Source organism: Xiphias gladius, chromosome 23, assembly GCF_016859285.1.
Source record: "Xiphias gladius isolate SHS-SW01 ecotype Sanya breed wild chromosome 23, ASM1685928v1, whole genome shotgun sequence".
Classification (NCBI taxonomy): Eukaryota; Metazoa; Chordata; class Actinopteri; order Istiophoriformes; family Xiphiidae; genus Xiphias; species Xiphias gladius.
In genome coordinates, this window is record NC_053422.1 from 22,675,739 (window position 1) to 22,698,217 (window position 22,479).

Consider the following 22,479-nt stretch of genomic DNA (forward strand, 5'->3'; position numbering starts at 1 on the left):
AATAATAGTAGATATGAATAACCTATTGGCCATTGGCACAGAAAAACATAAACATACTAAGCGCGTGTGTGTACACACCATGCTTAAATGAAGCTGTTTTACATCAGTCTTTGATTAAACTAATTTTATAGGTTATTTTATGTCCTTCAGCAGCAAACTCAGAGCACTACAACAGATTCATATTCTCTTGAATAAAAGGGATGAAATAGTGGAGGGGACACAAGCTTCCAGCTATTCACAGAGTAACAAATTGGACAGTGCTCTTTCATCATTCATCTTGCTTCATTTGTCAGTCTGGCTGTTCCGGCAGAAAGTCTTGCCCATTGTGTGTATTCCTGAATGAAAAATTATTTCCGCAATGTATATCTTCTTTATATGTTTACCGGCCTCAACAAAGCGACTGGTGTATGGTTAAGTCATATGCTAAATATAATTACGCAATTTCCTTTTCTTCCTGTTGGTATAGACTGGCAAATGGTATCGGTGGGAATGAAGACGAGGATGAAGCTGGCGAGGAGGATGGGGGAGGAGATGGAGGGGGGATTCATACACATTTGGACGCTTTTAGCTCTAACTTTGAGACGACTGTAGAACAGGCCGATACAGAAGTGGAGGAAGAGGAGGAAGAGGAGGAAGAGGTCCAGAAAGAGGGAGATGGGAGAGAAAACCAGGACAGTTTCAGTTCGGTGTTTGAGCAGATTGTTGAGCAGGTTGATGTTCAGGAGGAAGATGAGGAGGACGAGGAGAGGGAGTTGGAGGAGGAAAGGGAGAAAGGAAGAGTTGACAACAAAGATGGATTCAGCTCCACATTTGAGCGCATCGTAGAGTCTGCCCTGCTGAGGGGCGGGACCTGCTACAGCAGCCTGGACTCTCTGGATGTGCTGTCCCTCACAGATGAGACGGACAGCTGCGTTAGCTTTGAGGCACCACTGACACCGCTCATCCAACAGAGGGCACTGCTACAGGGTCCTGAACCTTTGGAGCTGGAGCTGGCAACTGTTCAGGAGCAAGAAGGGGCTGAGGCTGGACCAGATGCCCCAGGCGCTGATCTGAAAGCTGGGGAGAGCGCTGTCAGTGGAGCTGGAGCTGTGGCTGGAGCACAAGGAAGCCCACTGAGGACCACCATACCAGGGAGCAGATCAGAGTTTGTGCTGAGCCAGCCTGGACGCTGGGCCATCCCTAATGGATACCATGCAGACTCCCACGGAGCCATGGAGGGTTGTGGAGCCATGACCAACTCTGTCAGGTAAGGAGGAAGCGAATTTAAAGTTATTTAAGCCCCTAAAGAAGGTTTAGATTATTTATATATTTACAGAATGCTTAAACTTATTTGACGGCTTGAGTTTTGAGATGAATTAGACAATCCTGGTGAAAATTTTTGCAGTTCATGTACTTCCTTTCAGCTCTTTATCCTGTATTTATCGGAGGGTAGAGACGGTCTTATCAGTGTGCACTGCTGTCTCTCACAGTGTCTCTTTTGACATTACCACAAACAATCGCCAAAGTCAGAAATGATCCAATCCTTGGCCTTTAAAATATAAGTCCCACCATTTTCCAACTAGAGCCTGTTGGGACCGAAATAACATCAATTGTTCTCACTTGTGTTGCAAGGCAACTAACAGGAGTCTGGATATGAATAAAAGCCATACGTGTATTGAAAGTTATAATTTATTGTCCGTCACTGTTATTGTACCTCCATGTAATTTTAATATTGTGAATCATGTTACACATTTTGTTGTTCTTCTTCTTTTCAAAATTAGTAACTCGAAACAACGTTTCTCATTCAAAACTCTTAATTAGATAGTTCCATTATGTCCTCCAATGAACTTCACCACCAACTTCACCATGGATTTTTTTTTACTCTTAGACAAGCATGTTGATATATTTGGATGTCAGAAGCATGGTGATTGAGATAATTATCCATTTTTCTGTATTGTTCACTCAATAGCATCCAGGTTGGACGTTCATTTGAAAGTATATGTCTTTCCTTTAGTCATGAAGGAGAGTTAATGTAAACTTAACATCTCATTTTCACAATGGAACGCTAACAATTGTTCCCACACCATGATTAAACTGTAAATCTAGAATAGACATGACGTACACACAGGCTTTGATATAAAGTGAGCATATTTGCATATATGTTATAGTTATTCTGAATTTTGATAAATGTTTAGATTACTGATGACAGATCCCAGTGTTTGTCCCGCTTCAGACAGGTAATGGAAGCTTTGTGTAGATATCCTAATATTGCCTGAAGTGTAAGTACTTTAATACGCTGTGACTTTGGCTTAACCAGTAAGTGGCTTGAAGATGGTGAGACCCAGCTGTGAGCCCTGAGAGAGGGAGCAGGGTATTTGGTTGGTGGTGAAGGTGATGGTCTGGCTGTTCAAAATGAAGTCATTTGTCCATTCATGCAAACACCGTTGTCAGACTAATGCCTGCCAGTCAACCCAACCAACCAATATAAAATGATACACTGGTACAGGTAAAAAAAAAAAGAAATCTAAGTTCATGTCACTGCATAAAATCCTTCATATGTTTGGAATGATAGCTTCATGATAGCTTTGTGCACTTCAGCATGAACACCACAGTCGAACAACAGACTTGAACAGCAGCAAACAAACAGGAGAACTTTTACATTTTTATGGAGTCAGTGGGACTGTTTAAGCTGGACTGATTTTATTTGAAATGAAACAACTCCTTCCTGTGTTGGTAATGACTGAGGGCCCTCTAAACCCACACAGCAAGTCCATGAAGCAGACATCCAGATTGTCGTTGGGGTATTTGCTTTCTTCAACCATATTGTTTAAAATATACTTGCATAGTTGGGAGGGATAACCTCAGGGCTGCCACATTACAAAATGTTTATGAATGTAGGCCTTCTTTGAATGGAAACGGAATTTGTAGGACTAGTTTGGTGGTTTCATATAGGATACTATATGCTTCAAATTTATACAGCCGTATGGAACTAAGATACAGGGTGCCTGTCAGTATAATAAATAACTTCAGTGAACTGAACGGCAGGAGTAGCGTTCATTTTGTCGCAGACAGTCAGCTGATATTTATGACAATTCTGAGATTTTAAACTGATATCACTAACTCATTCACTCTATTCATCATCGACATAGACCACAAGTAATTGTGGGAATACAGCAACAGCTCACACTACTTTTCACATTTAATTACCTTAATAGCACTAAAGAGGGTTGAAGAAGACAGTGCAGAGCCACTGAATGTGAAGGTGGTAACAGGAACCATATGGAAAAAGCCATGTAACCTTAACTACAGCTATAGATCTGCCTGGCTGGCCTGTATACAATCCCTGTGCCCCGCTGCACAGTTTCTACTCTTACATGCCTACTGGAAATGCCAAAAAGATGCACAGACTTCCAACATGATCTTTACAGTTAACTTTTGGGATTAGCTCTCAGACTCCCCTGGTACTTCCACAACTCATCATGAGTTTTAAGGTGAATGAATGATTTTGGATGTTGTCTCTCCATCTCTTTCCTGTCTCTTTTTCTGCCCCCAGGCTACAGATGTTGTCCTTTAAGCACGGTCTTGCTTCCTGACCACCAGCGCCAAGCTGAATGAGCTATTGTTTATGTCATGACATCATCGTCTTCAGCTTTCCTCTGCCCAGCAGGGTCTTAGAGTGAATGTGTGTGTGTGTGTGTGTGTGTGTGTGCGTGGGTGTGTGTGTGTGTGTGTGTGTGTGTGTGTGTGTGTGTGTGTGTGTGTGTGTGTGTTTGTGTGTGTGTGTTTGTGTAAGTGAGAGATTATTACTCTACACTAGCCAGCTTGCCAGACATTTGAGCACTTAAATCTAGAGTGGATACATCTGCTAGTCAGTCTTAAAGGGACAGTTGTAAGTTTTAAAGAGTCACAGGATCCAATTTATCTATTCAACTTTAGTTTTCTAGGCTATTAAAAGGGAGAAGTTACAAGCATCAGCAATTCTTGCCATTACTCTGAAAAACTCAGCTGAAGCACAGCCAAAGTTTGTTTTGTTGTTATATTCTCTAGAGGGAGAGGGTATAATGTTTAAAAATTACTTTTCAGCTCAACTGAATTGAAGTAGCTTGAAGCAGCATGGCTAAAAATGCTAATAATGAAAACAGCACAGTACTATTGGAAATTTTTTTCATTTTTTGAAGGACTCTAAGAACGCACGGCTAATAGTCAATAGACAGGCAGGCAATTATATTTTGAATTTCAAATCTTGAAAGCTGTTTGTGATTCACAGTGTCTAGAAAATGGGTGCGTGTCAAAGCACACACCTATCCACATACATTATCTCATTCATGTGAGAGTGTAGGTGTATTTTCCTGTGTTTCATCTCTCTTTCTCTCCTTCATTCTCTGTCACTCCATCTCTTTGTTTGCTCCTCCTGCCTCTCCATTCATTTTCCCACTTTATCTGTCTTATCTCATTCTCTCTCATCCCCTGTTGCCCCCCTCGGTGTCCTCCTCCTTTCTTCTTTGCATGACCTCCTCTTCCATTTCCCGATACACTCTTCTCCTGCTCCTGCTTCTTATCTTTCAGTCCTGTCCTCTGCCTACTGCCATTCTTTCCAGTGGGCAGCCAAAGAATTGGCACAGTTAGAGATTTTGGTACCTCAGGCTTCATGGACAAACAGTCTTTTTCACTGCAGCATGGAGCAGCTGCAGAGCAATGGATAAAAAATGGCAAGTTAATCATTCAGTCAGTCAACTTGGCAAACGTTTGTTGGTCAGTCAGTTCATGGGTTTGTCTGCCAACAAGAATTTCTATCATTAAAAACAATGTTCAGATTTTACTTACTTTTAAATAGTGTCTCCATTTTTGGTGCTACTGCTAAGTAATCATTTCCGTGGTGTTTTTGCACGACCTTTCCCAGCTATCACTTTTTGGCTGTAGAGCCATAGCTCTAACCTAGGATAGTCAGCAAGCTAACATGCTCACAATGACAATGCTAACATGTTGAAGTTTAGGAGATTGGATTTTTACCATGTTGACAGTTTTAGAGTAGCGGTTCTAGCATGCTAACATTTGCTAATTACTTCTAAATACAAAGTACAGCTGATGCTAATGGTAATGTCATCAGTTTCGAAGATATTTGGACATAAACCAAACTATTGGATAAAGCCAAATTTTGACCTGATGATGGCACTGGATGGAAAGCCAAGAAATCCCCAAAGTTATTATAGTTCATCCTGACTTTTATGTGAGAACCAAATATCACGGTAATTCAAGTATCTGGACCAAAGTGGGGGACCAATAGACCAACACTGCCATCTTTAGAGCCACATTGCTTGTGTGGCTAAAGGCTGTGTTTGGTGCAATTCTTTTACTGGATATACAGACACATAAGTGTCTATCAACAAAGATAGTTTGCGTGCAAGACTCGCAGCTCTGAACATGGCCACACGGCAAGAGTGTTTTATTATTACTGGTGACAAAAATGACAAAACAGTGGAAGAGACAAAGAGTAGTGTGTCTTTTCAGGAAACCATTTGCATGCAGCATGGAGCAGTTGCATCACCATATGTGTCTCAAAATGCTAGCGTTAGTGACTCATAAATCAGTTGTACATGTCTAACATGTCTTTCATGAATGCAGCTGAAATATTCTCCATGTCTTACCGCAATTATAATTATTAATGTGAGCTTATTTTACGGTTTTTTAGATGTATTAGCAGTTGTCAATATGTAGTGCAACAACAGAAAGAAACACCATTGATTTTCATCAAATCTAAATATTCTTATTGATTCAGATGGCTTTCAAACCATGCGTTAATGCTGTCTTACAGCCCTTGTGCATGCACACTCTCCCCAAAATTCATGCTTCAACTTTCATAACAGGCAGAGCTTTGATGATGCTCTGGGTGGCGAGACGAAACCTAATCTTACCTCAGCCAAACTCTCCCTGTAGATCCTCTTCCCGCTACATTCTCATTTATCAGTTGATGGAGGATGTAAAGCAGGCAGCTGGCCACACAGCTATAGGAAACATTGGCGCATATAGCATATGCTGTAGACATGCCATCTAACCAATGGAAATAAGAGGTGAAGGCTTCCTTTCAAACAGTCAGTGATTCTGTAGTGTGAGGCTCTTAGTCAACAAACGTGCTTGTTAGTTCTCAGGCATTTTGGTCTGTACATTGTGTAGTTTGTCAGCCTGTCAGTCAGTCAGTCAATCAGTATTTTAGATGAGCCTGTCAGTCATATCTTCATTTGGTTAGTTAGTCAATCAGTCTGTTACTTTACAGGAGTTGTGCCCCGCTGTGCCCCGTGGGACCGTCATTGAGGGATGAAGCTTAAACTTAATCCATAGAGGCTCCTAAAGCTGTCTGTCTGTCCGTCTGGCTGTCTAACAGCTTACTACTGTACATAGCCAGCTAGATCGACTCAGTGGAGCCAACTAGTTGAATGCTGCTTATGTGATAATGTGACCTGTGTTGAAGCATCCAGCCGCACAAACTAGCGCAAACAGAAATGCTTAAAAGAAAGGAGACAGACTGACACATATACACCTCTTTAGACCATTATGCAGAGTCACATCAAAGCACAAACTGATATTCAAAAGTCATGATATGGGAAGTTTAACATCTGTACATGTATGCATGCCCTTTACTCATGTATATGTGTGCAGCATCTCTGGCTGCAAATTTGCATGCATGCACGTGCATGCTGTGAGTGTATGTTCCTCCCCACAGCTCGTGAGCCTACCAGATCTAAGCCCAAGCAGAGCTGATAAAAGCCAGGCGCAGTTGTTTCCATATCAGAGAAGCAGCTCTGCTGTATGGACTAATCTCTTTCATATACACTGTCAAGTGCAGACACAAAAAAGGACACACGGGCCAGCAGCATGCATACATAAACAAAAATGTGCACAAAGCTCATACGTCCTAATGCTCACTCATTGACACAGATATGGGAGCTTTTCATGTCTATCTTTCACATTCTGAATCTTTCTCTCTTCCTGTTGCTCTCTCTCTCTCTCTCTTTCTCTATCACACACACACACACACACACACACACACACACATCTTTCAGGATGTCACTTTGGGAATAAAACCCTTAGCGTGGTTCTATAACGCTGCTGAAACATCCTGCAGATTATCCTTTCCTGGCTCTCACTCAGGCAGTGATATGGACACACACACAGACACACACACAAACACACACACACACAAACACACACATGTGGACACAGAGACACTCTTTTGCAATACAAGGAGTAATACTTACGAATTCTCTTTTTAACTCTTACACCACAGACGCATACTCACATAATTTAACTCACCCACATTAATGACAGATATATCCCTGTCTATTTATAGCTCGACTCTATGTTTTATGACACATCCCACTGTCTTACTGTACCAATGACGGTTTCAGATGAATGAGGTTCTTATCACTTCACTCCACTGAAGCGCCTTTCAACACTTCCTGTATGTATTCAGTGGAAGTTTAGCCAAACTCTGAGAAACATTTGACAATCTTTTGGCATTCCTTGTTCCCCTGTATGAATCTGTGGCTGATATTAAGGCAAAAGTTATGTTGTCAGATGAAGTTGTTGTTGTTTTTAGTGTTTCACCAAACACAGTCCCACACCTGAACACAATTAGTCTCACCCGGCCGAAAGAGGACACCATTGTCCATTGTCTGCCGCTGAGTAGGTGGTTTTTGGGTCTTGTGTGTGTGTGGTTGTGGGTGTTCGAGGAGACAGAGAGAGAGAAAACAAACCATACCACAATATTGTGCCTAGGTCTGTGAAGAAACTGATTACATTTCATGAGATTAGTGTTTTCTGGTTAAAAGTATTAGCCTTTACTATTGGTATAACAATAATGAAATGACATGTATAGTTCTGGAAATGACAAAGTTATGCTTCATTTTTACTTTTACTATTATATGTGGCATGAGTGTCTGTTTTGGGGTCAGTCTGTAGTGATGTGACATGAGTCTCAGATATAGTTGTTGCCTTCCTTTCATATAATTTATGATGTTACATGTTTTTTTCTGTCCAAGTTTGAAAAAAATATTCTAAGGAACAGACAACTGCAATGGCTAAATTCCAACACCGATTCATGTGTTTTTTTAATTACGTATTATTACTTAAGTTAGACAGACCATTTAAAGGTACAGTAAGTTAGTTGACATAATATAATTCTTTTTTTTATTTGACAACTTTGTAGTCTGTAGTATCATCTATAAAATTTTAAGTTTGTATATATTAATTTTAAACATGAATAGTGCTTCATACTGGCTTTAGATATTACAATTACAAGTAACAAAAACAAACAATTACAGCCATGTAATTGGAATTAATAGCTAATTTACTCTCTCCCCAAGTCAGCTGGTCTACTTGTAATATAAATTTGAGTAATCCAGTAGGTTATACTATTGGTTAAGTTTTAAGGAAGTGTGATTTTATGAGAGGTGGCACCTTGTAAGGAATTAAATGGAAACACTAATGATGGTCTCTCAACTTTTAACTTGACTTTCAGTCAGTTATAACAAATTCACTTCATAAATATCCATTCCAAAGATCGAAAGGACAGTTCATGATTTGCAGGTCTTACAAATGCGGGAGGTGCATGATCACTGCAAGAGAAAGTTTCATTGGCACTATATCTTTCCATTATGGATGGATCAAAATAAGATTGTTGCTGTAATGGATGGTCTCGTGTGATTCTTTTGTTTTAAGTTCATGGGTTTCCAGGACACAGCAGAATGCACACCTGGATGACTGCCTCAACTACTTTTTGGCTCTAAATTTGGCATTATGAAAGCATGGCTGACTGACAGAGAAGCACAAAATAAGGACTCCTTTTAATAGGCTGCATATAGCATTTGTCTTTTGTGTCCTCTTCTGGCTAAGTGCAAAAACTGAATCAGTTTTTCCCTTGCGTTGGCTGCAATGAAAACGTCACATCTGTGCTAGAACAGGTTTATAAATTCTGCTGTCTGTGAAAAATCCATCATGTGTAAATGATAGAGGTTATCCATGAGTCATGGCAGTAACATGCTGAAAAATCTGACGTGTGACCAGCGTTCAGCAGCGGATTCTTGATCCAAAAAAGTATTCTGGTCCCAGTGCTGACTGAAAATCTGCGCTGTTGTTGTCATCAAGGCGGTTTAGTCATTGTAGTTGTCTGTTCCTAATAATCTGCAGGCTTTGAATCAAGTTGCAGTGTGTGCCTCAATGCAGGTCTGTCCAAATACCAATCAAACATTATCTCTGTTTTCATCTACCACCACCAAATTTTGTACTTTTCACCCTACAGCTGCCTCTCTGTCCTCTGCTTTTTCTATTGTTCTTCTTTCCACCACACTAGAAAGAGGAAGGAGGAATTTAGATGTTAAGGTTAGCATGCAGGGATGTGTCAGTGTTTATTATAAAAATCCGTGTTTGTGTGTGTGCCACGGGGACATATTCCATCACATAGTGTGATATAACACTTATTTTTATGTGTGTGTACCCTTAAGTTACTGTACATTATTTAGATTGATGGAGAGTCAGTGACGTTGATACAGCGAATACATTTATGCGTCTTTTACTCTGTAAATTCTTCCCTATAACATTTGAGCTTAAAACCTAATTTTGTATCTCCATTCTACATTAAAAATCGATTGTTTGGATGAATCAGTGCAAAGTAGGGTCCACCATTGTTTTGGGGCTTATATTAAGGTATGGTAACTTTAGCCTGTCCTGTAGCTGTAGTTCTTCAGCCATATTGAAGCAACACATTGGAGGAATGTACGGAAACAACCACATGCAGTGAGTACATACTGGAAAGCAGCCTGCTTGGTGAACTTCAAGCGTCCGAACACAGGACGTCCCGCTGATACTGAACTGATCTGCTGGCTCACAGCCCTAAACTTGAATGCAGAGGAAACTGTGTTGGCTGGGACACACAGAGCCATTGTAAAACCACCACTAGGAACAGTCTAATTCATCAGGAAAAGTCTGTCCGGCCGTTTTGCTCCGCCCCCAACATCCTCTCCTCTGTGCAGCGTTCAGCCAGCCAAGAAACTTCAAGGAAAAAAAAACCCTAAACACACTCCCTGCCTGTTGACACTATGGTGGAATAACGCAGCGGTCTGATTTGCCGTCTCCGAAGAATAGGCTGTGTAAATATACGCTCTGACTTCCACTTCTAAGAAATCAAAATTGGCCTGAAGTTAAATAATAAAACCGGACCGATGCAGATTTTACCGGCTACTGGATGATGAGGCGGTGGGACCGTAGCGCGCCTTTAACCGCTGATTTCCAAGATCAGAGAGACGATGTGGAAAGAGGAATATGATGTTCACTTCGACTTTCTGCTGCATCTCCTGTAAGTTTGATATTTCTTTAGACCAAAGTTGTTTAAACCCTCTACGTCCAAATGGGTGGGAACATTAATGTTATGCTGCGTGGCAAAATGGAAATAGTGAGGTAGCTGTAGTGTAACTTTACCCTGAAGAAAATCACTATTGTACTTCAATAATATTCCTGTAGGGACTTATCTAGGGTACTGAAAATTTGGATAAGAGTAAGTTAAAGGGTATTTTTTAAGTCTTATTTGATATATCCCTGTAAGGACTCAAAGTGTCTGCTAATCAAAATTTAACAGAATTTTACCATACATTTCCATCATATCTTTATCAGGTCTTATAAATTAAAATTGCATGTACTAAGGAGTTATGAGATTGGCACAGTTATTTTTCACAAGTCAGCTATCACTACCTATAGTAAAATGTGATACGGAGGTTAGGGCTGCAACTGACATTTATTCATCGGTGAGTTAATTAAATGTCCCAAAACCAAAAAACTAAATGTGCTAGTAATGTGTTTGATTCAGTGTTTGTTGACAGTCAGTTAACAGTAAAAGCTGGCGCAGACATCAGACCAGTGGATGAATGTAAATTAGAGTCAGTTTTTCTGGCTGGATTTGTATTTTTATACTCGTTATTACATTCATAAATCCAGTACTGCAACACTGTTTTGTTTTTTTACTGCAGAGATTGTATCTACAAGCTCCAGTAGATAACCTGACTTTCAAACAGACACACAAATAGCTCTTCTATGTGTGCTTCTAAAGTATGTCTACTGTACCTCACTTAGCTATGGATCAAAATATCAAAAATGAAATAAACATCTGTGAAATAACAGAATTTCATAAACCAGTTAATCCCATAATTGTTTATTACACTCATACAGGATGCCTCTAAAATCACCCCCCTACACGTTACATGCAGACACACCTTGTAGGTGTGGGTGGTGAACAGCCCAAAAAGATTATCATGTGAGTCACTGGCATGCACCATCTTGCACCCTATCTCTAACACACTTGCACACACAGACTGAGTGGCGGTCAAAGTGAGTGAGTACGTGTGGTTTGGGGATACATAATTGTGCCTTTGGATAGACAAATAGGTTTACTGTGTGCCACTTGGTCTCTTTCTCACTATTATTTTGTGTTTGAGTGTGTTTGTGTGTGTGTGTGTCTGTCTGTTTGGTCTGTTATTGCCAGACAGCTTTGCACTGGGGGACCCCAGCATCATTTTAGCCTCATGACTGATATGAGCTTTGAATGATTTATGAGGTCTGTCTGAGTCTAGTGAATTTATATGTCCAGACAAGTGAAAGCAATTTGACTGCAGACCCACAGCTAAATATTGTTTTGATGGTTTACCGCAGACTCATTTAATTTTGCGTGATTCCATATGTGTGTTAATGTGTGTACAGGCATTTGTGTAATATGTATATATTTCTATCCATCAATATTCTGTTTTCAACCACTTGTCTGGGTCTTGAGGGGGATCCTGCGACTTTCCCGGATTAGGTGGGATACGTAGTCCATTGTGCACACTTTGGGTCTGTCCAGGAGCCACCTCCCAGGACGTGTCCAGAATACCTCTGGGGGGAGCCTTACAGGAAGCATCTTAAGCAGATCACCAAACCACCTCAGCTGGCTCCTTCTCCACAAGAAAGACCAGTGGTTTTATTACTTCCGGATAAACAAGCCCCCCACCCTGTCCCTAAGGATGAGCCCTGGCATACTGGGAATGTAACAGCTTTCAATCGACTGTGACTACAATCTCATTGTCATTCTTGGCAGTGATGCTCTGCAATGATAAGGAGAAGGAGTTTGTGTGACCCACCTCATCACAGTTGAGGGTTTATGTGTCCCTGTGACCCTGGGAACTGTGTTGTTGGGGGCAGTAGCTCATTGTAGGGTCTCCTAGAGCAAATTGTTCCAAGGTCAGGGGCCAGATGAAGAGTCAATTCTAAGAGCATAATGAATCAGCCAAGACAAGAAAGTGTAGCCTTGCCTGGAGCAGGGAAATCAGGGCCCTTTGGAGAGGTCAACTATAGGGGTGTAGCGCATAGTCAGCCATTCAGCATGTGAAGGCAGGGGACTGACTCTTGGCTATGGAAATTGGTTGTTCTTTGTGTTTTTGTGTATTTGCAGCTTTCGTTTTATATATCGGTCCTTAATAGACAGCTTTAAGGTAGTCTACTATCCTTCTTCTGGCTCTTGCACAGGACACTTGGTTTCCGCTATATCCATGGTAACCAGCAAATCCCTTACAACAACAGTGCGTAATGTATTGAATTTGTGAGGGTAATGCAATTGGGCTGATCAGATTATGCAAAAAATATCTGAATCATCCAGTGAGAATGCTGATGGTGCCACGCAGATGCACACACAGATAGGAAATGGGGAAATGCCATTTAGAAAGATGGAGGTGAATAAACACCCACTTTCCATAGAAATAAAACAGAAATAGTTTGCTGCTTTTCCATTAATTTGCCGATAAGTGCAAGAATAGAGTGCAAAAAATATTTGCTTCTATCAGTACTGGATATTATTAACTGTTTGGTTACATGATATTTCTCTAGGGGCTGATTGGGATAAATGTGTTATGGACACTGTAAATAAGATGTAAAGAAAGTATTTTAATCTGCAATATAAATGATCAATGAAGCCTTAAAAAGTTGCCTGCTTCACAATAAAGAGAAATAATAAAAGTAACAAAAAAATATTCACACTTGTAATCAAAAACAAACCATCTGCAATGGGCATTTAACATCCATTAAAAAGGCTAATTAACTTCCCACTGATTGATTCTGGTGTGTAGCAATTTTTCAAAGTATACAGTGCAATGCATTATTGTGGACACAGCTCAATATCTTAATCAAACTGCCTCAGTAGGTCATAAAAAAATGAATAGGGCACTAATTGATACTCTGCATTGATCTGCATTGTACTTGATAACACTTAAACAGTTATGGGGAGTGTGAGGTCTCCCCTCATTAGACAGTTCATTAGACTTTGTCCTTTAGTGAGACACTTCATTGTATTATTTCTCTGTTAAAGGGCCACTTCTCCAATTTTAACATGAAGATTAGTATACTAGTCATGAGAGGTCCTACACAGCCAGTAAACCGTTGAAAAATGCCTTCCGTGGCTCTGAATGCTCGTTTCAAAGTCTGAGAAAATAACCCTTCTGATGTCATCAGGCTTAAACTCAGATTGGGCTGCTGGACTTCACATTTTTAAGAGAAAGCGTGTGTTACAAACCAAAAGATGAAGATGTGGGTATTTCTTAGAAAGGGAGGGTCTAAAAAGAGATGCTATTGAGTTGCATTTTGGGAAATGTAGGATCAAGTGGATGACCCATAGTAGAGACTAAAAGTCAGAACATGTCCCCTTCTGCTGCTTCAATTTTTCTCATCTGTCTCTTTTAAGTCCCCTCACTTAATGAAGATTCATTTTATAAATCGCTGGAGTACCACTTCAATCAACATTATTCTCACTCAGTAACATTGCAAGTGGAGAGAAATGATTTTCTACTGGTGTTAAGACGGGCTTTCAAGTAAAATGTATGGAAGCTAGTGGAAATCCAGTCAAGCAGATTAGAGCTCGTTAGGAAGCAGTTTTCATAATTACCACTAAAAGTTTATAATTCAGTGTATTTAATGCATTTCAGTTTGAGACATTGCTATGTATTTTGATAATGATTACAGTGTCAAAGTGAGGCATTATAACTAAACCAAGGTACGAAGTGAACATCTAGACTATGCAAGTCATTACTTGGCAATGGAAGCTGTATGTTCACTTTCTTATCTTCAACTGTCTGGCAACTGGCTTTATTTTTGCTTAACCTCAACTACTCCTGCAGGGGCGATTGGGTACATTCAGTCTTTTGCAGAAACGCCCTGTTTCATACTCACACAGATACACCCATTCACAGATGGGATAGGCAGTCTAGTGATAGACAATGAGCATGAGTCGGACAGTTTACTAATTCTGTCGACGCCTGCTTTGCTCAGGGGCAAATTAACGGGAGGTGTTGAGGCCACATAGAGATCATTACTTATTCACTATTACTCCAGGGACTTAAAAATGAAAAGCTCACTTTTCTAACTACCTTCTCAGCGGAATTTGCCTGAAATAGGGGGATGGAAGAGTAGAATGGAGCTATAAATGTTTATATCAAAGTAATTTTGATCAAATTGTGGTAGAAGTTAACAGTCTGAGATTAGTGGAGCTTTTTAGAAGAGACTGGGGCAGGTGAATTCTGCTTCAGCATTATAATCACCCCCCTCAGATCCACTAGATTAAAGTAGGACATTAAGTGACAGTGAAAGTGGGTCAGTGACAGAGCAAGTCATTTAAACCTCATTTGACTTTTGTTTGTGGGTATGCGAACATATGTTTATGTAATTGCTTTTTATGCCCAGCAGTTCAGTTTCTGCTTTCTAGTTTTAAGTGAATGGGCGTGTAACTACAGACATGTGTTCCATTCATTAACCTGGGCACCTGCTTGTGTGTGTGTGTGTGTGTGTGTGTGTGTACATGTACGTGTGCGTATGTTCTCTTCCGCAGCGATGCCAACCTCACAGACGTGCTGTCCGACTCAGAGGAGTGCGACTTGGGCAGTCTGGAGCGTTTGGAGCCCGGCAGCACTGACACTCTGGCCAATGGCTGCCGAGCCGACTGTGAGGCCGCCAAGAGGCTGGCCAAGCGCCTCTATCACCTCGAGGGCTTCAAACGCTGTGACGTGGCCAGACACCTGGGCAAGAAGTGAGCATGCACGCACACAGTAACACATGTGCACACATGCTGCTAATGGACTGTTAATTCACCAGAAACAGGAAAACATGTTTACATTGTTACATATGTTCAGTATACAGTATATGAGGCATAAGTTATGTATTGATCCCATGTAAATTGATAGCTGATTGATGTACAAAAAAATAGTCAGCATATGCTTAAACTATTAAGAGAAGAGCATTCTCTAATACAGCAGTGTCAAGAAAACATTTATGTAACACATTCATACCTCCTCAGTGCCACGTTGATGTGCTGATGCTCTCTTTCTGTCTCTCTCGCTCTTTTTGTCTGCAGTAATGAGTTCAGCCAGTTGGTGGCATCAGAGTACCTGAGTTTCTTTGATTTCTCCGGCCTGTCGCTGGATCGAGCCCTGAGGTAAAGCCCAGTCAGCACTTGGAAGCGATGAGTGTGTGATGTAGACACCCATACATATGCATGCGTGTGAGTGTTCTTCACTTTCCCTCTTCACAAGGCATTAACTTTGTGCTAATCCAGCTGTCGTGTTGAGTAAAGTTAGCCAGTGTTGCTGACAGCTGCAGAGCAAATCACTGCCTTGTACCTGACATGTTGGTGTCTCAAACTGCTGCCTTCAGTGCAGGGTCATCAGCTAAGAGGCCTCATATTTGCACTTCAGACTGGGCTCGCTTAGCACACTGTTGTTGAAAAGTAACATGAGAGGAGAGGGAGCGTGATTGTCCTTGAATTTTTTTTTGATGACTCAATTAATTGTATAGTCTATGAAATGTAAAAAAATATTTAAAAATCACAGTTTTTCAAGGTGACGTTTTCACATGTCTTGTTTTGTCCAATGAAAAGTCCAAATGCCCAAAATACATTATTTGACGTTTAACAAAAACAGTAGATTCTCACATTTGAGAAGCTGGAACCAGCAAATATTTGGTGCTTTTGCTTGAAAAAGGATGGAAACAATGAACTGATTATCAGACTAGTTACAGGTTACAGGTTTCTCTGTCATTTGATTAATCGATGAGTAGACTAATTGTTTCAACTATACATTAATGTTTGACCTCAAATGTTCAGTATTCTGAACCATGGTTACAAATTCAAATCTATTTGCAATTCAAAAGATCAACTGGATTTCAACACCACACCGTATAGACAGAGACAAAAAAGATGGCACAATTAATGGCAGTATACTACAGCGTGCAAGACCAGGAGGCCAAGTATAAAAAAGCAGTCAAGTCTGTTTTTCTAAGAGTAAAATGTTTCATAAGGTTTCCAACAAAGCTGTTAGATGCATTCCTCCTCAAATCCTATTTACTGCTAGAATTGATTAAATCCTATATTTTCCAGAGATGCATTACGGGGAAACATTTGACCTCCTGTTGACCTTGTGGTGTTGTTCATGTGTGACAGGAACTTCTTAAAAGCCTTTCCACTGATGGGCGAGACCCAGGAGAGAGAGAGGGTCCTGGTCCATTTCTCCAGACGCTTCTGCCACTGCAACCCACAGACACCCACCTCTGAAGGTCAGAGCCATGAGGGGGATGAGAAAGATGGTAATGAGGAACAATATTATAAAAAGAAAAAAGTCATAACAGCTGTACAAATTACAAAATAAAATGATTTTACATCTCTGGTGTCATTGCAAGGCATTTTGCCTTTAAAATATGATGGTCACAAATGCAAATATTGAATCAATTCAAATTGCAACACCAGCTAAGATTATGTAGCATGTAGTCTTAGCAATGAAATGGACTTCATGTTCAGTGTTTCCCCTAGGATTTTTTTTTTCAGCAGTGGTGCTGTTGTGCGCATCCATGAGAGTGCGACACTGATGTTTATTTTGTGTGTCAGCGAAGGAATAGCTGGAAACGACCTTAGAACTGTTGTAGAAAGGGTTGTTCATGTTCGCCTTGTCATGTGTGTGTGTTAATTTACTGAGCTTTTGACACTTTAACAGCTCTGGAGCCCCAAATAGCTGTAATAAATGTCAAAAGATGAAATACCTCAACACTGAAAATGACTTACATTATTTTTATTGAACAGAAATACAAATACATAATATAAAAGTAATGAGCCAGTCTTTTAGACCGATCTGAAAATTCAAATATAATTTGACTAACAAGATAAGTGTATAGGACGAAGAAGCATCAGTTTAGTCTAAGTTTGTATCTCTTTGAAGCTGGCATGCCCATATGATCAGGGAATAAATAAAACCATTTTGATTTGCTTGTGCATCGTTTGATCACGGTTGTGCAAGCAAAACCAACAGTTTCGCTTCATTAATTCTCAAGTTCTGACCATTACATGTCAAAAACTTTAGAAAAATAATTGTAAAAAACAAATGAAACCACCTTGGAGTCATTTGGCCGTTAATGGGGTGCCAACATAATAGGCCTATGCTTATCATTTTAATATTCAATTTCTCAAAAATGGTTTGAGCACAATTTTTTATTTTGTTTGCACAAACATCCACAACCAAATTGAAATAGTTTGATTCATATCCTGATGATATGGGGTGGCAACCTCACGGAGGTGCAATGTTTGCACAAGGTTCAGCAGTGTTCCCTGCAGACGTCAGTAGTTCGGTACATCATCATACTATCTGTTTAATTTGATGCCCAACCTGAGTAATTAATGTTGAAAAATGCAGGTATTAGGTTAGTTAACAAAATAGGCTTTGAAACGGTGTTAATATGTAGCCTAACAGGATTAACTAGTAACCACATCGCTTGGCTGGTAACAGTCACTTTGCCATGGACATTCTGAGACATTCACTCTGTTCAACTCAACTCTGGTACTTTAAATAGCTACGTTAGTTAAGTTAGCTAAGTAAAAGACTGTCCGTTAGGAGAGGTACGTAGGTCTACCTTGTCGCTGTTTGCCCCCTTCTGCCGAGTGATTTAACCCACTGCTGCACATGCACTCGCAAACAGCCTACGTTGAACTGCTAAATGGTGACATCATAGTGTGTGTATGGGTGTGTGGGTGTGTGGTAGGAACCCCCCCATTAAATGTAAGCCCCTGTCAGACGCGTGCAGTGTAGAAAGCACAACTTGCAGTGGTTACGTTTTATTGTGAATATTGATGAGCCATGTGAAGTTTCATGCTGAATGCATAATGGGAAAACACTGATGTCTATGCAGCTCTGCAGATGCGTGAGTGTGATTTGTGCCTGCATTTAACATAAAGGAAAGTGTTGCATTGCATTACAATGAATTTGTGTGTGTGTGTGTGTGTGTGTGTGTGTGTGTGTGTGTGTGTGCAGAGGAGTGGTATAACATTTAGCTTACCTCGGCCTTGTGTTTTGTCCCATTGCAGATGGAGCCCACACATTAACCTGTGCCCTCATGCTGCTTAACACCGATCTACACGGACATGTACGTACTGAAGTTCTTTATCTTACTGATTCAACAGGATTCCCACTCCTCCAATCTTCCTGCAAAACAGTATATAAAGACAGTTCTTTGTCAGAAATGGCATGTCTCCATTTACATCTTCTTTTCTATATATATTCCCTGTTCTTTCCCTGTCATTCTGTCTACCATTTTCTCTCTCTCTCCCTCTCTCTCCCCTCCGCGGCCTACTTTCTGACCTGTTTCTGTCTCTCCTCTCCTCAAATAGTCTCATCTGTTCAGTTTTTAACTGGAGCACTGTGGTCTTGGCAACATAACACTCTTCAGTATCATAGGTCTTGTGCTTTTGCTTTTCCTTGACCCTCCTGCTCAACTTAACTGAGTCTCTGCTAATAGTGCTTCTAGTGAATATCCCTCCTCTAACTAATATCCTCTCTGTCTTTTCAATTTCCTTTTCCTCCTTTTCAAATCCTTCCCCTGCTAACCACATCTGGTACCCCGGTCTCTCTCTGCCCCTGCAGGTGGTAAGTATACTTATAGTACTAACACTGTCCTCATCGTAATCCATTTCTCTTCTTGTCAGTTAACAGCAGCATTTAAGTCATACTTTAATATTGATGTCATAATAAAGGATACACCTAAATACATTTTTTATCATTGTTATTCAGTGACACAGAAATATTTGGGTGCTTACATGTTGTTTAATGGTCAGTAGCTGATTTAGCTGATATTATTCCAATTAAAATGAAATGCTGTATTGGTTTCTAAATTAAAGTTCAAATTAAAACAAAGTGAACAGCAGATTCATGTTATGATAGTGTATACAGTTCCCCTTCCTTATGATATGAGGCTTTGATTCAATAAGTACACTGTCCTGCAGCCTTAACCTGAAAGTATGAATTCATTTGTAAACTGAATAGTTCATGCAGTTGGATTGAGGCTGTGAACTTCATCACGTTACCTATTTGGTGTGGTAAACGGGATGTTATGAATAAATGGAGCATACCACATTTCGTGACATGTTACAGATCGTCCTGAGGTGTTTTGTACTTCTCTTAGGAAAGGGAACAGGGTTGTCTTCTCTGGTACGTGGCCTCCTCAGAGGAAAATGTGAATAAAAAGCCACAAACCAAATCTTTTTTTTTTTCCCCAATGAATCGAATCAGTCTTAGTTACACATCTGTATTTATTTAGGTTACAGAGCTGATTCACGCAGAAAGAGGCAGTAATACATAAACACCTCCTTATGTTTTCCTCCTCCAATGATGCATCATAATTAGAGGTTAAAAAACAAGGTGTTGTACAGAGGTACGTCACTCACCACCACTACTAGTAGAATTCTAGCAGCATAATACTGCCTCACAGTGGATGGTTGCAAAACTGTGTCCAGGTTGTAGCAGATAAGTGGGTTGAAATCATTAGCTGCTTTGGAATTTGTCAACTTCTATGAATATTGAGCCAAGCAAAATTGATCAATTTGGCTCCACACACACACACACACAAAAAATCAAGGCTAAATATTTTAACAAGGGGAAATTTCGTCTTAACCTTGAACTGATTGTTTTGTTTGTTTATGTGTGTCTGTCTGTCTGTTGGTTTGTTCTCCTCTCCTCAGAACATTGGAAAGAAGATGTCTTGCCAGCAGTTTATCAGTAATCTAGACGGCCTCAACAATGGCAAAGACTTTCCCAAAGACTTATTAAAGGTACAGATCGCTTCCTGAGCGAGTACTAGAGCGAGATCTGTCACCTTCGTCTTTGTTTTGTTTTTTCTCAGCCACAGCATGAAGTTGTCTTTACATAGTCAAATTAAAAATCAAAGAAGAAATAAAATGTTCACACTTTCTCTCCTTTATTGCCTTTCCCACACAGGTCTTGTATAACTCAATAAAGAATGAGAAGCTTGAGTGGGCAGTGTGAGTATGCCTTTTGTTTATCAAAAGGAAAAGTATTTGGGGTATGCAAGGTTTTAGAAGCAAGTACCCTTGAATATGTGCTACTCAGGTTTATCTGAATGGGTATTTGTGTGTTTGCAGTGAGGAGGAGGAGCTGAGGAAGAGTCTGTCAGAGCTGGTGGAGGAGCAATGTGAGGGCGGGAGTAAACGTGTTGCCAGGGTAACGGACGGCAGTAACCCTTTCATCGCAATTCCTATTCTTTTAAATGCCGTCACCTACAAACATGGAGTGCTTACCCGCAAGAGCCATGCAGACATGGACGGCAAACGCAGTGAGTTTGTATACACACACACTCACACACACGGTTGATTTTAGTTACCGAATTCCCATTAAAGTTACTGTAAAAAAAAAAAAAGTATGTATATATATATATATATATATATATATATATTTATATATATATTTTTTTACAGCAACTTTATATGTATATTATATATATGTGTATATATATATATATATATATATATCTTTATATATATAATATAGATATATAAAGTTGCTGTGTGTTGATGTATGTATATATGTATACAGAAAAGTTTTTTTTACCTTCACTTTTTAATCCCTACCAGCCCCGAGGGGTCGCCGCGGTTGGAAGAAGTTCTATGCGGTTCTGAAGGGGATGATCTTGTATCTCCAGAAGGTACTCGTCCTCTGCTCTGTTACCATAGAAACACACATCCACCACCGCTGTCTCTGCGGTGTTGGATGCTGCTAGCTGCTCGGTGTGTGTGTGTGTGTGTGTGTGTGTGTGTGTGTGTGTGTGTGTGTGTGTGTGTGTTCATGTGTGTGTTTGACAGGGAGTAAGATACAGAGAGCATCGAGAAAGGAAATGAGGCATGGCTGCTCTAGTGTGTGTTTGTCTCCCCCTGCTGGTAGGAAGCATGTACCGACAACTTACGAGGGTTGTGAAATGTTCAATCAGAAATAATACGAATTAACTCCTATTTCTGTCTCAAGCTGTGAAACATTTTCACTGTTTCCCCTAAATGTTAGAATGGATATTTGTTTAAAGGAGTGTTTACCTTAATTTGGGCATATGTACTCTGCAGATACACATCAAGTAAAAGCTACTCTTCCAAATGACTAAACTCACTCAAACATAATAACTCATACAGGCTCCAAAACATATGACCTACAAATTCTGTTTTCTTGTTATATTTTTTTGTTACTCACCTAGGATGAGTACAAGCCCGACGCTGACATTTCAGAGGTGGACCTGAAAAATGCAGTGCGGATCCATCACGCTTTAGCCACCTGTGCCACCGACTACAGTAAGAGAGCCAACGTATTGAAGCTCAAAACCTCAGACTGGAGAGTCTATCTGCTGCAGGCCCCGTGAGTAGCCCAAGTCCACCACTCTGCAAATTATTACAACTCAAAAGTGAAGAAATTAAGAGAAATACAATTGTCACCTTTTATCACAAGCCTCTAATTTTTGGCATTGCCCACAAATCATAAAACATTTTAATGTAAACTATCAGCAATCAGTCTTTTGATATTGTCCTTAACAGGAAGGCAGGTGTAAATATTGGATTGATGGATGATAATCATTATTAAAAACAGTTTCAAATGTTTTTATGTAGCACTTCTTTTAAAACTGAGTCTATAAGGTATTAACAAATTTTTTTTTGTTATACAAATTATGTAGAGTAAAGGTTTATTCTAGACACTGAAAATTAACTGTTTAATTGACGTTACAGTATGTGATGCCTAAATTTTAAGATTCACACAGTGGGATTCATCTTGCATAAGCAGGATAAATCTTTTGCTGCTCATAAGTAGTGATAAATAATAGGTACAAGGTTTTTCATTTTGATATCAATTAACTTGCAAGTTCCAAAGTATGGATTAAACTCCTTTGAAGGTCACAGAATTTAAAGTTTAAATCTAAGATATCTTTTAAAACTAAAAGGTTTAGATTATGAGTTTCATCCGAATGTACTGCAAATTTTAACAGAATTTAAGAAAATCTGCAAAAGAAAATGTAAATTAATACGTGTTTTCATCCACTACCATTACTCAAATATTAGGAGTTGGTTTGTCAATATAAACAGCTGGTGATAGCTGCTAATTCACCAGTCGGGTGCCATTGAACCATTGCAGAAGA

At 40.0% G+C, this 22,479-nt stretch overlaps 1 protein-coding gene across 4 annotated transcripts in view; it reads left to right on the forward strand.

Moving 5' to 3' along the window:
* Positions 1–22,479, forward strand: part of psd2 (pleckstrin and Sec7 domain containing 2) — a 36,733-nt gene that overhangs the window by 9,212 nt on the left and 5,042 nt on the right. For 2 of the 4 annotated variants that reach the window (XM_040119996.1, XM_040119993.1), the window contains exons 3-12: positions 467–1,246; positions 14,870–15,067; positions 15,392–15,472; positions 16,475–16,617; positions 18,383–18,443; positions 20,032–20,122; positions 20,289–20,332; positions 20,453–20,643; positions 20,942–21,012; positions 21,550–21,707. In XM_040119996.1, the coding sequence (XP_039975930.1) occupies positions 467–1,246; positions 14,870–15,067; positions 15,392–15,472; positions 16,475–16,617; positions 18,383–18,443; positions 20,032–20,122; positions 20,289–20,332; positions 20,453–20,643; positions 20,942–21,012; positions 21,550–21,707 (1,818 nt within the window). The remainder of the gene's footprint in view (positions 1–466; positions 1,247–14,869; positions 15,068–15,391; positions 15,473–16,474; positions 16,618–18,382; positions 18,444–20,031; positions 20,123–20,288; positions 20,333–20,452; positions 20,644–20,941; positions 21,013–21,549; positions 21,708–22,479) is intronic. The other 2 variants (XM_040119994.1, XM_040119995.1) reach the window with 2 other exon arrangements.